The 16,731-nt window shown below is 40.7% G+C and overlaps 1 protein-coding gene across 4 annotated transcripts in view; it reads left to right on the forward strand.

Annotated features, from left to right (window-relative positions):
* The window catches only part of dync1i2a (dynein, cytoplasmic 1, intermediate chain 2a), a 64,484-nt gene that overhangs the window by 31,287 nt on the left and 16,466 nt on the right, over nt 1–16,731 (forward strand). For all 4 annotated transcript variants that reach the window (XM_079821873.1, XM_079821875.1, XM_079821876.1 and 1 more), the window contains 3 exons: nt 13,811–13,897; nt 14,473–14,635; nt 14,715–14,814. In XM_079821873.1, the coding sequence (XP_079677999.1) occupies nt 13,811–13,897; nt 14,473–14,635; nt 14,715–14,814 (350 nt within the window). The remainder of the gene's footprint in view (nt 1–13,810; nt 13,898–14,472; nt 14,636–14,714; nt 14,815–16,731) is intronic.

Genomic DNA, 16,731 nt, shown 5'->3' on the forward strand with positions numbered 1-16,731 from the left:
TGAAAACGCATTCAACCGGATTGCTTTCGTAGTGTAAACGCTCATATGGCCGAATGCGTTCAAACAGCCACAAAAGACCGTCTACTCTCCTCCTACTGACCTAATGAGTGAACATTATGGGAAGCGCACTAGCCAGACGCGTTTTAAGCGTTGTCAGCTGAAGACCCAAGTTTGGTTTGAAGATAAAAACGTACCAAATTCAATGTTCTCTCACCATTCCTGATTTCCAACACACACTCTCAGCGTTCGGCTGTTCTTGCGGCTCAGAGCAGAAACAAAAGTTGTTGTATTTTTTATTGTTGCATTTTTTTCATGTTCTGACCTGATATGACCACAATTCCAGATGCTGTTTTCCCGTGATGCTTCTTCTGTCCGTTTTATGTTCTTGTTGTGCATTAAAAAAGCTGTAAAAGGCAGAAGACCGCGTGGACGGAATCACTTCATTCCTGCCAGATTCACAGCTCTGCTTGCTGCTGCACCAGGGGTTGAGAGAGCATGAAATTGAATCAAAAGCGATTGTTTTAATTGCCCTTGTGCTTATGGGAGGGTTAATATCCTGTGCTAATCACAAGGAGCCTCTCATATGGAGAGCATCTCTCTTAAAGTGAGGAACCCTCAGACTAGCTCTCTTCACAGATTCCAGCATCTCTAAATTAATACTATTGTCCATCATCTCTTAAACACACTTCGTTCATCATTTATCAGCTATCAGTCAATGACACAGGAATTACGACATTGATTATAGGGATAATAAAGCCCCCGCACTGCTCGTTTTCTTTTTAGTTTGTTTTTTGCACAAACTTTTTGAGAGGGAACTAATTTGCCAACTTAAATCCGTTGCAAAATCTGCATAGGGAAATCATTCGCACAAAATTCCTGATCTCATAAAATAACCACACCTTGAGACTTTTTGGGTATTAGATGTTTATTCATTTATAATGCCTTCACAACAAAATGAATGAAATACAAATTGTCTCAAAATCTATAGAGTGGCTTGCTAAAGGTGTACAAATTTGGCAAATTTTTGTGGGCAAAAAAGGTTTATTCTACATTGTCAATAGTGTCAATAGTGATTTATGAAACACAGCTCAAATAGAAGTCAATGTTTTTCACCATGGAAAATGTACATGGCAAACTTGAACCCGTTGTGGAAATATTTCATATGTGAATATGTGAAATTCCAAATTTCCTGGGCCCTCACTTATCAACGGTGCGTATGCACAGATTTGTGCGTACTGAGTGCGTAAGAACAGTTTCACGCAAAGTGTGGGATCTACCAACTTGTACTTTTACATAGAAATGTGTGTAAATATAAGCACATCTCTGAGCATGCTTACGCAGATAAGAGTGGTAGAATAGCGATACTACACACAAAAAGCATTTAAGACAGTATGCATTAAGCAAATCACATATGTCCTGTGTTTCCTTTAATTATAAAACACTGAATTTATAATTTTTGTAGTTTTAAACACGATGCGTAATTGGTGTCTAACCCTATAAAAGACAGCTGTGACGTGGGATGCAATTATTTCCTTGGTCCCAACCTACATCCAATTCCCTTACCCAAATCCTCAACAAGCCAAAATAAAATGCTATCGCCAGATTACCAAACATAATTGGAGACATAGACTGCACCCACATTGCCATAAGCACCATCAACCGACGTATTTAATGATGTATCCAGCAGCCATATCACCCTGTAGCCCAAGACTGGTTTCCCACTGAAGCTAAGCAGGGCTGAGCCTGGTCAGTACCTGGATGGGAGACCAACTGGGAAAACTAGGTTGATGCTGGTAGAGGTGTTGGTGAGGCCAGCAGGGGGCGCTCACCCTGTGGTCTGTGTGGTTCCTAACACCCCAGTATAGTGATGGGGACACTATACTGTAACAAGCACCGTCCTTCAGATGAGCCGTTAAACCGACGTCCTGACTCTCTGTGGTCATTAAAAATCCCAGGATGTCCTTCGTTAAAGAGTAGGGGTGTAACCCCGGCATCCTGGCCATATTTGCCCATTGGCCCATTGGCATATATATATATAGTGATTGGCTTCATTACTCTGTCCCCTCTCCACCAATAAGCTGGTGTGTGTGGGGGGCGTTCTGGGGCAATATGGCTGCCGCCGCATCATCCAGGTGGTGCTGCACATTGGTGGTGGTTGAGGAGATCCCCCCCTTCTATGTAAAGTGCTTTGAGTGCCTAGAAAAACGCTATATAAATGTAACAAATTATTATTATAAAATTTCATTCTGTTAACGTGCAAATCATTTGTGATGCAATTTTGTTCTTGTTAAACGTCGTTGCGTGACTCATTCTATGTTTGTGAAGTTCCTCTTCTTTGCCATCACTGCAGTGAGGAAAAAACACAATCATGTTTTTAAAGGGAAGTGTTGTCAACACATATGGTTTATTGGAGGCTTTTCCGAATGCTAATGAACGTGAACGAGCATGGTACTTGCGCACATTTGGGATTTATCAACAATGATTGCTTACTCATGTGCCTAAGAACTGTGCATGCAAAAGAACATGTTTGATGAATACGGATTATCTTGTACTTTGGCACATTCAAAATATCATTCGTAGGACAAAATATAGAACCTTTTCTACGCATTGTTGATAAATGAGGGCCCTGGATTCCTATTGAAATAACTGGATTTCGCCCACAAACATTTGCTGAACAAGGGTAAATGTGATGCACCTTAAAGCAAAGTTCACACCACAACTGTAATCATAAAGGCGCAGAGAAACAATATCGTTGGAATAACTTTCAGAATAATAAAAACATTGACAGCCAATCAGAATCCATACTGCTGTAACGAGCTCAAGCTTTAAAAGTGACAGACAACACGCGCTTAGAATAAACTGAACGATATTGTCTGCTTGTATGGACGCTAATGTAGTTATCTTTACAGTTATTTTATAGTCGTCGTTCTTGTTGTGAACGGGCCTTTAGACATTTAAATCCAGCGTCCAAACAGACCTGTGATTCCCAGAAACGGCAGTGGACATTGATCTTTGTTGAGCGGTTCAAATGTACTTCCTGTGTCTGCTCCCTGTGCACATCTTGTTTTTTTGTGTTTTTTTTTCAAGGGTAAAAGCCCATCGCAAACGACCCGTTCATTGAGTTGCGCAGAAGTCCCGAGTCTTATTCACCGAGCTAAGGTTTGCTCGGTCCTCTTTCACAAGCACAAACAAGGAAGTCAGCGTTCGGAGGTCTCTCTATGTCTCCTTTTCTGTGGGCGCCCGACAGAGTCCGTGCACCTGCAGAGGACATCAAAGAGCATTAGTCTTGTTCTCGAACAACCTCTGACCCCATGGGGCGCTTGCATTAATACATTGTCCTTTGACAAAGCCTGCCGATTACTGGCCGCTCTCTTTCTCTCTCTGCTTGTGCCCTCCCCCCGCAAAAAAGCTTTTATTTCTTGAGGGATACAAAAGCTATAATTGCTGCAGCTTTGAGATGAGGTGTCGATGGGAAGGCGATCTGCCATCAGGGTGAATTCTGTTAAATGTTTTTCTCTCTCTTTCTCTCTCTCTCCTCCCCTCTGTGGGGTCACCAGGATCACTTGCTTTTCTCCAAATGGGCATTTTTGCTGGCAGGTGCATTACACCCCTTATTTTCAGATTGTCTTTCCGCTGCTAATGCCTGGCAGGTTGATTGCTCGGGTCTGGCTGGCAGAGAAAGGGCCGCGCTGCGTTCGGGCCCCGGACTGAAAGACACTGATTACTGTTTTCCTCCAAGCCTGATTGAGGCCCTTGAAAGGAAAGATTTTAACCTTCTCTCCTCTCTCCTTCCTGAGTACGGGCCCGGCACGGCAAGATGGCCCGTGTCATCAGAACGACTCCATAAACTCATCAGAGCGAACCCCCCACCACCACCCCCCTCTCTCTCTCTTCAAACCCGGCCTTTCCAGAGAGAGCCGTGGACAGGTTTCTGATGTAAAATCTGACAGATGACATTATCATTTTGATTATTGCAGGAAAGGGCGATTTCACTCTCTATTGAAACAAGTTTTTCTGGTCTTGCAAAACAGCATGCCATTAACCCATATGACTGTTTGTGGGGAAATTAAAGGAATAATTGCCCCAAAATTTTAATTATTTCATAATTTTGTCCTCGTGTCATTAGGTGAGAATATTTGAAGAATAACCTAGCCGCTTTTTTTCTATTAAATGGAAAACAAAAGCAGTCCATATGACTGATGTGCAAAGTCTTTAGTTGTAGCGCTATATTCATAGTGCTCTGAGGTCAGAACTTTGTGTGAGGAAAACATTGAAAGTCATTATTAACTGATAATATTCCCATTTAAAATGGACTACACAAGTCATTTTGACTAGAAAAAGGGCAGCTATTTTCAGTGAATAATGACTTGAATAATGATATTTCATTATGTTTCTCACAGACAAGCTTGTCTTAAGACTTACTAAAGACTAGGTCTGCACGATTAATAGAAATAAAAAATTATCAAATCGCAAAGGAATGATTTTACATGTGAGGAGCACATGACCTATTTTTATTCATATTTTGGTGTGCGTAAATTTAAAAAATGTACATGAAAAACATATGCGTTCAATTGATATAAACTACGATGGAAACACATTTACTGAATAAATTCCTCGATGTGCAACAAAAAGTCGTAGTCTCGTGCCCAAGAGGACGTTTGACATGTAACCACCACAGTTTTTGTTCCGAGTCATGTTTAGCGGTGTGAAAATATAAAGTTGATGTCCCTGTGATAACAGACCAGTGCGTATCTAATAAATTATTCATTCAAGAACGTTGTGCGAGTTTACTGCAACAATGGAGGCGCAAACTTCACATACTTTTTAAAATCCAGCGTTTAGTTGATCCTGGTAAGAGCTCATTGTCACAGTTGTAAACACGATGGAGTTTTTCTTCCACAAGGGGGTTTGGTGTTACGATGGCTTTGTTTCCAGTCGGACACAACGCATTCAGATGACGACTTCAAGAATCCTGAAGGGTTTCCAGTAGAGCCCAACCGATTTATCGGTCTGCCGATTTTATGAGCCTGTCATAGATATATGGTATCGGCGTATATGCCGAGAATATTCACACAAAATTCACACAAAATCTTGTCGAGTATCATCGTAAACATAGTTGGTTATGTCTTAAGTGAACATAAACATGAAATTTGCCAGTCACCGCGAGCATTTTTGGTAATTTTCACAAGTTTCATGGCCCACAGAATATCTTGTGTGAATATCTGAACATGCTATATATCAAAAGAAAAACCGATGGAGTAGATCGAGTCCATCAACACCCCCAAAGAAGCCGTTTTGATTTATATGCTGTTTAATGTTGATGATCGTGTTATTTTACATATGCATCTGTTTATATGAGATCGCTTGTATCTGCTTCGTTTTCGCCTGTGTTTTGATCAGGAGATTCTGTACTCGTTCAGGAGGTGCGTAATAGCATAACACCGTATAACAGTGAAAACATGGCAAGCTGAAAAATCAATTGTAGGGAAGCGTTTTCTCATAAAAGACGAGACCGCAAAAGACAAACCGCTCCCTGTTCTTGACTGAATAATTTTAAGGGTAATCTATATTTATACAGTGAAGACTATGACGGGATATTTTACATTTAATCACTATTTCTGTAGCCTACCTGAAAATCTAGTTTAGACCTACATGAAAAACCTGAAAATAACTGTTTTTCATTTGTATGTTGTATATTTATGTACAATGTCAGTATATTATGTATATACTGTATTTTTATGTACAGTGGGAAGAACAAGTATTTGATACATTGCCGATTTTGCAGGTTTGCCCACTTACAAAGCATGTAGAAGTCTGTAATTTTTATCATAGGTACTCTTCAACTGTGAGTGATGGAATCTAAAACAAAAATCCAGAAAATCACATTGTATGATTTTTAAGTAATTAATTTGCATTTTATTGCATGACATAAGTATTTGATACATCAGAAAAGCAGAACTTAATATTTGGTACAGAAACCCTTTTTTGCAATTTCAGAGATCATATGTTTCCTGTAGTTCTTGAGCAGGTTTGCACACACTGCAGCAGGGATTTTGGCCCACTCCTCCATACAGACCTTCTCCAGATCCTTCAGGTTTCAGGGCTGTCGCTGGGCAATACAGACTTTCAGCTCCCTCCAAAGAGGGATTTCTATTGGGTTCAGGTCTGGAGACTGGCTATGCCACTCCAGGACCTTGAGATGCTTCTTACGGAGCCACTCTTTAGTTGCCTTGGCTGTGTGTTTCGGGTCGTTGTCATGCTGGAAGACCCAGCCACGACCCATCTTCAATGCTCTTACTGAGGGAAGGAGGTTGTTTGCCAAGATCTCGCGATACATTGCCCCATCCATCCTCCCCTCAATACGGTGCAGTCGTCCTGTCCCCTTTGCAGAAAAGCACCCCCAAAGAATGATGTTTCCACCTCCATGCTTCACGGTTGGGATGGTGTTCTTGGGGTTGTACTCATCCTTCTTCTTCCTCCAAACACGGCAAGAGTTTAGACCAAAAAAGCTCTATTTTTGTCTCATCAGACCACATGACCTTCTCCCATTCCTCCTCTGGATCATCCAGATGGTCATTGGCAAACTTCAGACAGCCTGGACATGCGCTGGCTTGAGCAGGAGGACCTTGTGTGCGCTGCAGGATTTTAATCCATGACGCCATAGTGTGTTACTAATGGTTTTCTTTGAGACTGTGGTCCCAGTTCTCTTCAGGTCATTGACCAGGTCCTGCCGTCCGTGTAGTTCTGGGCTGATCCCTCACCTTCTTCATGATCATTGATGCCCCACGAGGTGAGATCTTGCATGGTCCCCCAGACTGAGGGAGATTGACCATCATCTTGAACTTCTTCCATTTTCTAAAAATTGCGCCAACAGTTGTTGCCTTCCCACCAAGCTGCTTGCCTATTGTCCTGTTGCCCATCCCAGCCTTGTGCAAGTCTACAATTGTATCCCTGATGTCCTTACACAGCTCTCTGGTCTGGACCATTGTGGAGAGGTTGTAGTCTGTTTGATTGAGTGTGTGGACAGGTGTCTTTTATACAGGTAACGAGTTCAAACAGGTGCAGTTAATACAGGTAATGAGTGGAGAACAGGAGGGCTTCTTCAAGAAAAACTAACAGGTCTGTGAGAGCCAGAATTCTTACTGGTTGGTAGGTGATCAGATTCTTATGTCATGCAATAAAATGCAAATTAATTATTTAAAAATCATATATATATATATATATATATATATATATATATATACAGTATCAGTCAAAAGTTTGGACACACCAATGGAAAAGTGTGTCCAATCTTTTGACTGGTACTGTACTATAATATACACATAAATAATATCAGCCGATATATCGATATTGACATTTTTTTACTCCCTAATATCGGCATTGGCCCCCGAAAACCCATATCGGTCAGGCTCTAGTGGAGGCTGAGGCTAAAAAAGACGTGACTTTGCAATAGAACGGCATAACTGGAGTAACCACTGGTATCTGAAATTTTGTTTTGGTCATTCTGAAATGCCTAAGCCAAAGTCTTTCGTCAAAGTAGTTTGGTATAATTACCTCCCAGAACTGTCTTAGGCGGCGTTTACACGATAACGTTTTCAACAAAAAACGGAAAACTTCTGATGCGTTTTGGTCGTTCATTTACAAGACAATGGTGTTTTGGGGGCTTGAAAATACAAGCTTTTGAAAATGATGTGAAAAAGGGGATGTCATGCTCATGCGTATTACTTGTTCAGTCTATAGGCAGCGTTTTGGCGGATCCATGTGAATAGAGATCGTTTTGACAACGTTGTCGTGTCTACAGAAAAATAGCTGCATTCCAAAACAGCAAGATAACATGACAGCGTTTATTGGGTTTCAAGGCGGAAGTAATTTATTATATCTACGAATAATGGCCCACAGTGGCTTCTCCTAGTGCAGCAACTTACATTTTTCTTAGTGATATGTGGTGCCACTTTATCAGGAAGTGACGATTTTGTTCTCTTTGCAACTTTGGATGGAAACATAGCTGGTGTTTGAAGTAAATGCTGGATTTCGTCCTCTGCATATAAGCTTAATAAAGCCTGAACCTCGCCATCAGTCATATTTTTTAAACTCCATTGTTGATTCAAATAGTAAACAACTCTTACTGCAGGCACCGCAACAGACTTTTCAAAAAAGGTGGTTGAAAGAAAATACTGTGTGAACTCAACCAATCAGCATGTTCAGAGCCCAAGTCCCACCCCCGAAAGTTCCTGAACTTTCAAAAAGTACTACCTTGCGAGCAGGGACTTTTCTGAGGGGGAATTTTTTTCCCCGGAACTTCATTTAGACCCTCGTCCCTGCGGTCGAAACGCACACGTACCAACCCAAAGTCCCTAGTTCCTGGGAAAAGTTCCTAAGGTGGAAATGCTGCTTTTTTAACATTTTATTAGGCTTCCAAAAATTCAACAACTTTTAATTTAAGTGAACAGTCCTCACATAAACCCATAATAAATGTCATATTTACCTGTACCCTTCCTACCTGTCTAACAGAAATAGAATAAAGTAATCAAACAGTCTGCACTGCATAAATTATAGATTAACTATGGATTAATCCATATTAAAGCTACAAAGGTTCTTTAGTCAAGAGCAGTGAGTAATTTTCTCTGTTCCCTTTGTTCTTTGATTAACATTAACAAACAGCTTTAGTGGCTGCTGCCTCTTTAACATGACACGGATCTCACTTGCGTCTCATTCTCTTACAGCTATTTACGTTCATTTAAGGTGTTATTTTACTCATTTAAGACTACTCTTATGAGGGTCCTCGACAAAATGAGCATTTTACCATAATTGTGTGTTATTGTTTGTTCAAGTGCGAAAGAGAAATCGATTCTGACGCGCATTCTCTTTTGTCTTGTCGTGCTTGAATGGTTTAAAAGCATTTGCATGAAGAGCGTGATCATATAATGTAACGCCATAGGATGACAGAAAAAACACATGCTGTGTTAACTGCGTTAAGTATTGTTAGCGCGTTAAAATGAAAACAATTAAAGTGTTATAAACAGTATATATTATGTAGTAATTGTTATATTGTAATTACTCTGTATTAAAGGTCCCATGGCATGAAATTTTCATTTTATGAGGTTTTTCAACATTAATATGAGTTCCCCTAGCCTGAATATTGTCCCCAAGTGGATAGAAATGTTGATCGGTGTAAAACCGAGTTCTGGCTGTCTTTCTCTGCCTTTGAGAAAATGACAGCCCAGACGAGCCAATCCTGAAGTCTCCTGGTTTGACGTCCAAGCAGGAACGGTTTCCTCCCTTTCCTCCGCCCAGAGAATCTGCCACGCCCATGCAAACGCTCGAGAGATCATTGCTTGTGAACGAGTGAATGCTGGCAGTTTCTCAGTGTTTGGATGTACAAATGAAAACAGAAGTGTTTTTTCAGTTCCTTCTGATCTGTGATCCGTGATTTCTGATGTGTAGCTAATTATTTATTATTCGTGCACACAAGCTCTCTCTCTCCAGACAGAACGGTGTTTTCTATCTTGTAAGTCAGTGTTTTTGTACGTCCTCGTCGCGTCTATCGGTTCTAAAATGTGCATACAGTCATGAGTTTCTGCTCAACATGGCAGAGTCAGATCTTTAGAGATAAACTTCACACACGCCGAAGCTCGGGCTGCACTGGCCGGTGGCCTTCAACATCCCCGACCCCCAGTACTGCATCTGGCCCACAGCGGAGGCACCAAACGCGGTGTGAGATTAAGCAGAAGGGGGGTAAGCGTGAGCATATCTGGGCTAGCCAGCTTTCCCCACAATAAACTGGATTACATTCGATTACTGCTGTTGTGTCTTTGTTTGCGCTGTGTACTCAACGCGCGTCACTGACGCTTTTATTTTATTTTAAAAATAATGCTATTATCAACACTTACTCGTAACTCGTTCATCTCGACAGCTGTAATGGTACTTTGCATGTGTTACAAAGTTGGTAATAATGATGAAGACGGACTCGGCGTGACTGGGACTCGTGTTTATTCAGAACTCTCAGATACAAACACAATAAACTCGCGCTGACTGACAGCGCTCTCATAACTCAGTAGGTACTATAAATAATTTTGTTAGCAATCGCTGAGCTCAGTCTCTGGTACATTAGTGATGTCCGGTTCGCGAACGATCTTTCTTTTGAACCAGTTCTTTTTAGTGAACCGAATCAGTTCACCAAATACTAACTTTCTGACATGAGTGACAGCCCCTCCGACTAGAAATAGACTAATAACCTGAAGTATATGCTGTAACTACAACAGTTCAGACATGCTGAGAACTGATGTGAAGTGAACTCCGGTCCATCTGTCTCTCTGGCAGCAGCTCGTGCCTCGTAGACCTCGTTAAACCACGCCCCCTCCGCTTATTTAAAATGCAAAGATGTCAGCCAATCACAACAGTGGGCGTTTTTACTGAAGTCTCACAGCAGACACGCCTCTTGAAACAGGGCATTCAGCCACAGGGCAAACAGCAGTATAGAAAAAATGCCTTTTATTTCTAAATTATGACATTTTATGATGTAAAAGTCAAACTAACAATATAAGTACACCTCAGGAAACATAAAATAATAGAAAAATGCCATGCCATGGGACCTTTAATAGATGTCCCCCTTTTACATTTTAGCTTTTTACATTGAAACTCTCTGCACATCCCTGTATGCATTGGATTGATTTTAATAATTAATAATTGAATGTACTTGAAGTGTGCACCAAACACTAGGAAAATACAAAGATCGGGACTCAGTATCGGCTGATACTCAATATTCAATGACTCGGATTGGCGGCACTAAATACTTGATTGGCACATCCCTAGTAATATTTCTTAATCTAATTTAGTAATAACAACAATATTATTATTATTATTTTTTTAAACTGCAAACGTGGTGTTTAAAAAAGAAAACCTATTTTAAATTGCAGTCACAATATTTATTAGAAAAAGGGAAACATTTATTTTTGTTATCTCCAAGTCATGCAGCCTTACCATGGACTATTTTTATGGTGGTTATATTTTTTTTTATTTCAGAGCTTGACAGAACTGGCCCCATTTCCTTTTGTATTTTATTGAAAATGTAATGAGGCTATAATATTCTTCGGATATTCACCTTTTCTGTTCCATGGAGGAAAGAAAGTTATATGAGTTTCGAACGGCATGAAGGCAAATAAATGAAGACATTTTCTTTAACGTCTTTTTAACGTTTTCTTTTTTCTTTTTTTAATCCTGAGCTTGGCATTTGTTCAGTCGTCAGTGGTGAGTATTGTAGGAGATGAGCTGTGTGTGTGGCTTACAGCTGGTCAGGGCAGCAGCTTCATTTAGCTGCTCATGTTTGGGGGTGAATAGCGGTCCCTGGACCCCCTGCCGACTCTCTAATTGCACAAACTTGTGTATCCGGAGAGAGTCTTGACTAAGAGCAGTCAGGCAGAAACCCCTGTGCCATCCCCGTGCCACCACACACACAATTGCAGCAAAACCATCTGCCTAATACACACACACAGCCGTCAGCTGTCTCAGCCACTGGCACCTGCTGCCCTGCGTGTGTCTATGGGATGCGCTGCTGAATAGTCCCTGTCTCAGTTACGCCGGGAGTCTGTTGGACGGGCTGTAGGTTAAGACCTCTGTGATGGCAAAGACCCCTGTAGATTAGAGAGAGGACAGAGTCTAGGATGTAGATACAATGTTCAAACACACACACACTCCAGGTTCCTGATCTTGTTCTTGAGCATTTGAGCAGACTGATTAACTGTGGCTTTTTCACTTATTCAATTGATATTAATCAGAACCAGTGACATACTTAAAATCCTTTCACAGTCCCTATATTACTTGGCATTCATTGTGAACTTGTACGTTTGTTCACAGTGCATTAACATGTACTTGTTGAATTGTATTAGTAAATGTTGAAATTAACTAAGATTAATAAATAAGAAGTATTGTTAGTCCATGTAAACTAAAGTAGTTAACTAATGTAACCGTATTGTAAAGTGTTACCCATTTATCACACTCTCTGACCCAAAGATATAAAAAGGCTACTGTTCCTTTAATAGGTCGTTCACATATGTTAATCACCTCTATTATGATTGGCTGACTTCATGCAACAGTTCATATTGTCCTCAGGGTTAGGGTTAGATTTGCTGAACACTGAATAGGTGTTGATATGTAAATAGGAGTGTGAATTGTGGTGTCAAAAGTATACACTTTGAAAGAATGCAGTGCTACATTGGGTCGCCTGCCTTTACATGCACATGAACTTTAATGACATCCCATTCTTAAACCGTAGGGTTTAATATGGAGTTGGCCCACCCTTTGCAGCTCTAACAGCTTCAACTCTTCTGTGAAGGCTTTCCACAAGGTTTAGGAGTGTGTTTATGGGAATTTTTGACCATTCTTCTAGAAGTGCATTTGTGAGTTCAGGCTCTGATGTTGGACGAGAAGGCCTGGCTCTCAGTCTCCGCCCTAATTCATCCGAAAGGTGTTCAATCGGGTTGAGGCCAGGACTCTGTGCAGGCCAGTCAAGTTCCTCCACACCAAACTCACTCATCATGTCTTTATGGATCTTGCTTTGTGCACTGGTCAGTCATGTTGGAACAGGAAGGGGCCGTTCCCAAACTTTTCCCACAAAGTTGGGAGCATGAAATTGTCCAAAATGTCTTGGTATGCTGAAGCATTAAGAGTTCCTTTCACTGAAACTAAGGGACCAAGCCCAACCCCTGAAAAACAACCTCACACCATAATCCCCCTTCCACCTAACTTTACACTTGGCACAATGCAGTCAGGCAAGTACCATTCCCCTGGCAACCGCCAAACCCAGATTCGTCCATCGGATTGCCAGACAGAGAAGCGTAATTTGTCACTCCAGAGAACACGTCTCCTCTGCTCTAGAGTCCAGTGGTGGCGCGCTTTACCCCACTGCATCCCACGCTTTGCATTGCACTTGGTGATGTAAGGCTTGGATGAGCTGCTCGGCCATGGAAACCCATTCCATGAAGCTCTACACACTGTTCTTGAGCTAATCTGAAGGCCACACGAAGTTTGGAGGTCTGTAGCTGTTGTAGCACTACTTCGCAGTGGTGGCGACCCGACGGGTTTAAAACAGTCAGAATATAAGCAATTATAAGTGTACCACAGTGATTCAGGATTAGACAAAAACAGTTTGTAAAATGAATTCAATACTCGCTCATTATATGGGTGGCAGTGACTCAGTGGTTCATGTAGGTTGTCTACAAACCGGAAGGTTGGTGGTTCAATCCCCGGTTCCACCTGATCAAGTGCCGAGGTGTCCATGAGCAAGACACCTAACCCCAGCTGCTCCCGACGAGCTGGATGGCGCCTTGCATGGCTGACACCACCGTTGGTGTATGAATGGGTGAATGTGAGGCAAGATGTAAAGCGCTTTGGATGGCCATGGGTCTGTTGAAAGCACTATATAAATGCAGTCCATTTACCATTTATATAAATTGTGTAAATTTTGAGCTAAAAAAAAAGTTACATAGTGCAGCTTTAATAAGCCTTTATCTGAGTGTGTTCTCTTGTGCTGTAAATTACTCCCAAATCTTATGATAGGTCGATAAACTCCATTCAGTTTTCACACAACATTAGTCATTTTCATGCTTTTCATCTTCAGAAAGATCTTTCTTTCTCGCCATATTGCATGAGAACTGTGACTTGCTTAATAATGTGGAACAACCTCTTTAGACCGTAAGTAGACCTGGCAAACTACTTAAGCCAGGGTCAAGTATGAACAGTGTAAATCATAATTTAATAACACAGTACTGCAGCTCTGGTGTAAATGATGCTGTTTGTGATTGTACTATTGCAGATGAAGATGAGGAGGAAGAGGTCCCACCACCACAGCCAGAGGTCGAGGCAGAGAAAGAGAAACCAGTAGAGGAACAAGAAGAGGAAGGTAAAGTATTGAACACACCTCAAGTTCATTGTCCTACTAACTCCACTGCAATGCATTACAGAGCATTTGGTGTTTGCATGTTGTATATGTTTCTCTATAATATCCAAACACTGATATTTGTTGACATTGTTATTCATAATTGAAGAAGAAAATGCATATATTTTCTATTTTTGTCTATGGAAATTTGCAGGAGTTGTTGCTGAAATCAGGTTTCACAACTAGATGCAAGGGGGGAAAAAACAGACCACTGAATTATTGACAGTTTAATGCACACAATTTAGTTCTCCTGCTTCAAGTTATGGACTTATTTCCACCTAGAGTGTGTGTTAAATGTTCAATAGTTAAGTGGTTCGAAATCAATATTTCCATTTATGTGCAATTACCCTGTGCGATATACTTGTGCTTAGACATTTAGACAACAATTAAGTATCTTGCATGGCTCAAAACTGGAATAACAAGAACAAACCTGGAACATTTGTTGACCTTTAGAATCAAGAATTCGGCTGATTTATAAATGGAATTCATTTCATTCGCTTACACACCTGCCATTGTTTCCTGTCTGTTGGCGAGTGTAGCGTCCTCCCATGAGCTAACAGAGGAGGAGAAGTTACAGATTCTGCACTCAGAGGAGTTCATGGAGTTTTTCGATCACAGCACACGCATCATAGAGCGCGCTCTGTCCGAACACGTGGATGTTTTCTTCGACTACAGCGGCCGTGACATGGAGGAGAAGGAGTGGTAACAATCAGCCCTAAAATAAAAAAGATCACAAACCAGCTCATATGCACTGTTTAATGTGAGATGTGTGTGTATCTAGTGAGATGCAGGCTGGGGCGAAGCTGTCTCTAAACAGGCAGTTTGTTGATGACCGCTGGTCCAAACAGCGAGTGGTAACCTGTCTGGATTGGTCCCCACAGGTATGTGACCTCCTGTATAAATCTTGATTTATAAATCAAGCATGCATGCATACATTACATACAATGATAATAACACATGAAATTAGGTGTTGATCAAGTTTTAATAAATGATACGTCTGATATAAATATTATATCCAATATTATAGGTAATTTACTGTAACCATGAATTGATATTTATTATAATACAGTACCATTTAAAAGTTTTAACATACTTCATTGATCTTCAAAACCTTTTCATCTACAGATGTACAGGTCATTTTAGGGCTGAACGATATGGACAAAATTTCATATCTCGATTTTCATACCAGATATCTCAATATCGATACAATACGATATGACTACGTGTTCGGTGAAAACCAGAATCTGAATTAAAATGTGTTTGATTTAAGCCTACATTTCAAAAATTTGTGTCAGAAAATGTATTGTTTTTAAGCCTTTTGCACGTACGATCACACGGGTGTAATCAGTCTAGGCTGGTCCCTGGAGCGGATGATCAAGTGCATCACATGATCAAATGTTGAATTTAGCCAGAGACAGGCGCGCTCAGAGCTGTCATATATCACAACTTTTCAGTGTTTTCAACCACATACTGTTTATTTTAGGCTTCAAACATATAAATTCACATAAGTACTAAAAAAACAATACATTTAGAGTTTGTAAAATACACACTGATGTCTATGGAAGAGGTAATAATAATCCTTTCCATTGTAATTCGACACGTTTTATTCATATCAGATACACATTGTGTAAGTAACTTCAAAGTTTACTCTATTCTATTCCCAGTTCACCAGCCACTTACTTTTAAATATTTCGGGAGAAGTGGATGAATTCACGTGTTGTAAACATAGAGGTTGTAAATCCAACAGATCCGATTCTCTGAACTGCGTCTGCGGCACACACTAACACGGCGGCGCCCATCGCGCATACAGCTCAACTAACGCCATCGTTATAAAGGTGTTTAAACAACAATATACTTCCACTTGCATGTATTTGACAATCGGAATATCAGATATTTCATGCCATAGTTAACACATTTGTGAATATTCTGAATAAAAAAGGAAAAAATGACATAAAAGCAGATCATCATTCATTCAGCGCTGTTGCTGCTGCGGTGTGTCACGTGACAAGCAATGATGCGTCACCATGAGTGCCAGAGTTGTATGCAGGGCGAGCGCGGAGAGGGCGAATCTATATCGTCTATATCGTTGCTTTTTTCGATAGTAATATCTTGAAAGTTCATATCTAGATATAGATACGATAACGATATATCGTTCAGCCCTAGGTCATTTTGCTTTTAAAGCTAAATTTACCCTGTTCGGATGGACTTTAGGAGCTGTAAAATCACAGAACACTTCCTTATATTTTCAGAATCACACACATTTATTTATTATATATCCACAGTGGATTTTCTCTGAATTACCTACATTTCAAAAGGAACCATGACGTTCTTAAATCTGCTTGTATTCCTGATGGCAGTAGTAGAAAATGTGAAATAAGAGAGGAATGAAACAGAAATGTTGAAAATATTACTTAAATTATCCTCTAAAACGCCGGCAAATGCTCTAGCTCATCTGGTAAGCATGTTTTCAATGTTCCAGAATATAACAGTTTTAGATTTTAAAGGGGTCGTGAACTGCATTGTTTTACAGTTTTATGTTTCCTGGGGTGCACTTACAATGTTAGTATGATTTTTACATTAGAAATTGTCATAATATAGAAATAAAGGGCATTTTTCCTACCCTGATTTTAGCCCTTTGGTTTGAACGCTCTGTTTGAAGGGGCGTGTCTGAGAGTTCAGTGTAAACGCCCACTGCTGTGATTGGCTGCTGTGTAAATGCCCACTGCTGTGATTGGCTGTGTAAACGCCCACTACTGTGATTGGCTGCTGTGAGACTTCAGTGTAAACGCCCACTGCTG

This window comes from Gobio gobio (assembly GCF_949357685.1).
Source record: "Gobio gobio genome assembly, chromosome: 7".
NCBI classification, from domain to species: domain Eukaryota; kingdom Metazoa; phylum Chordata; class Actinopteri; order Cypriniformes; family Gobionidae; genus Gobio; species Gobio gobio.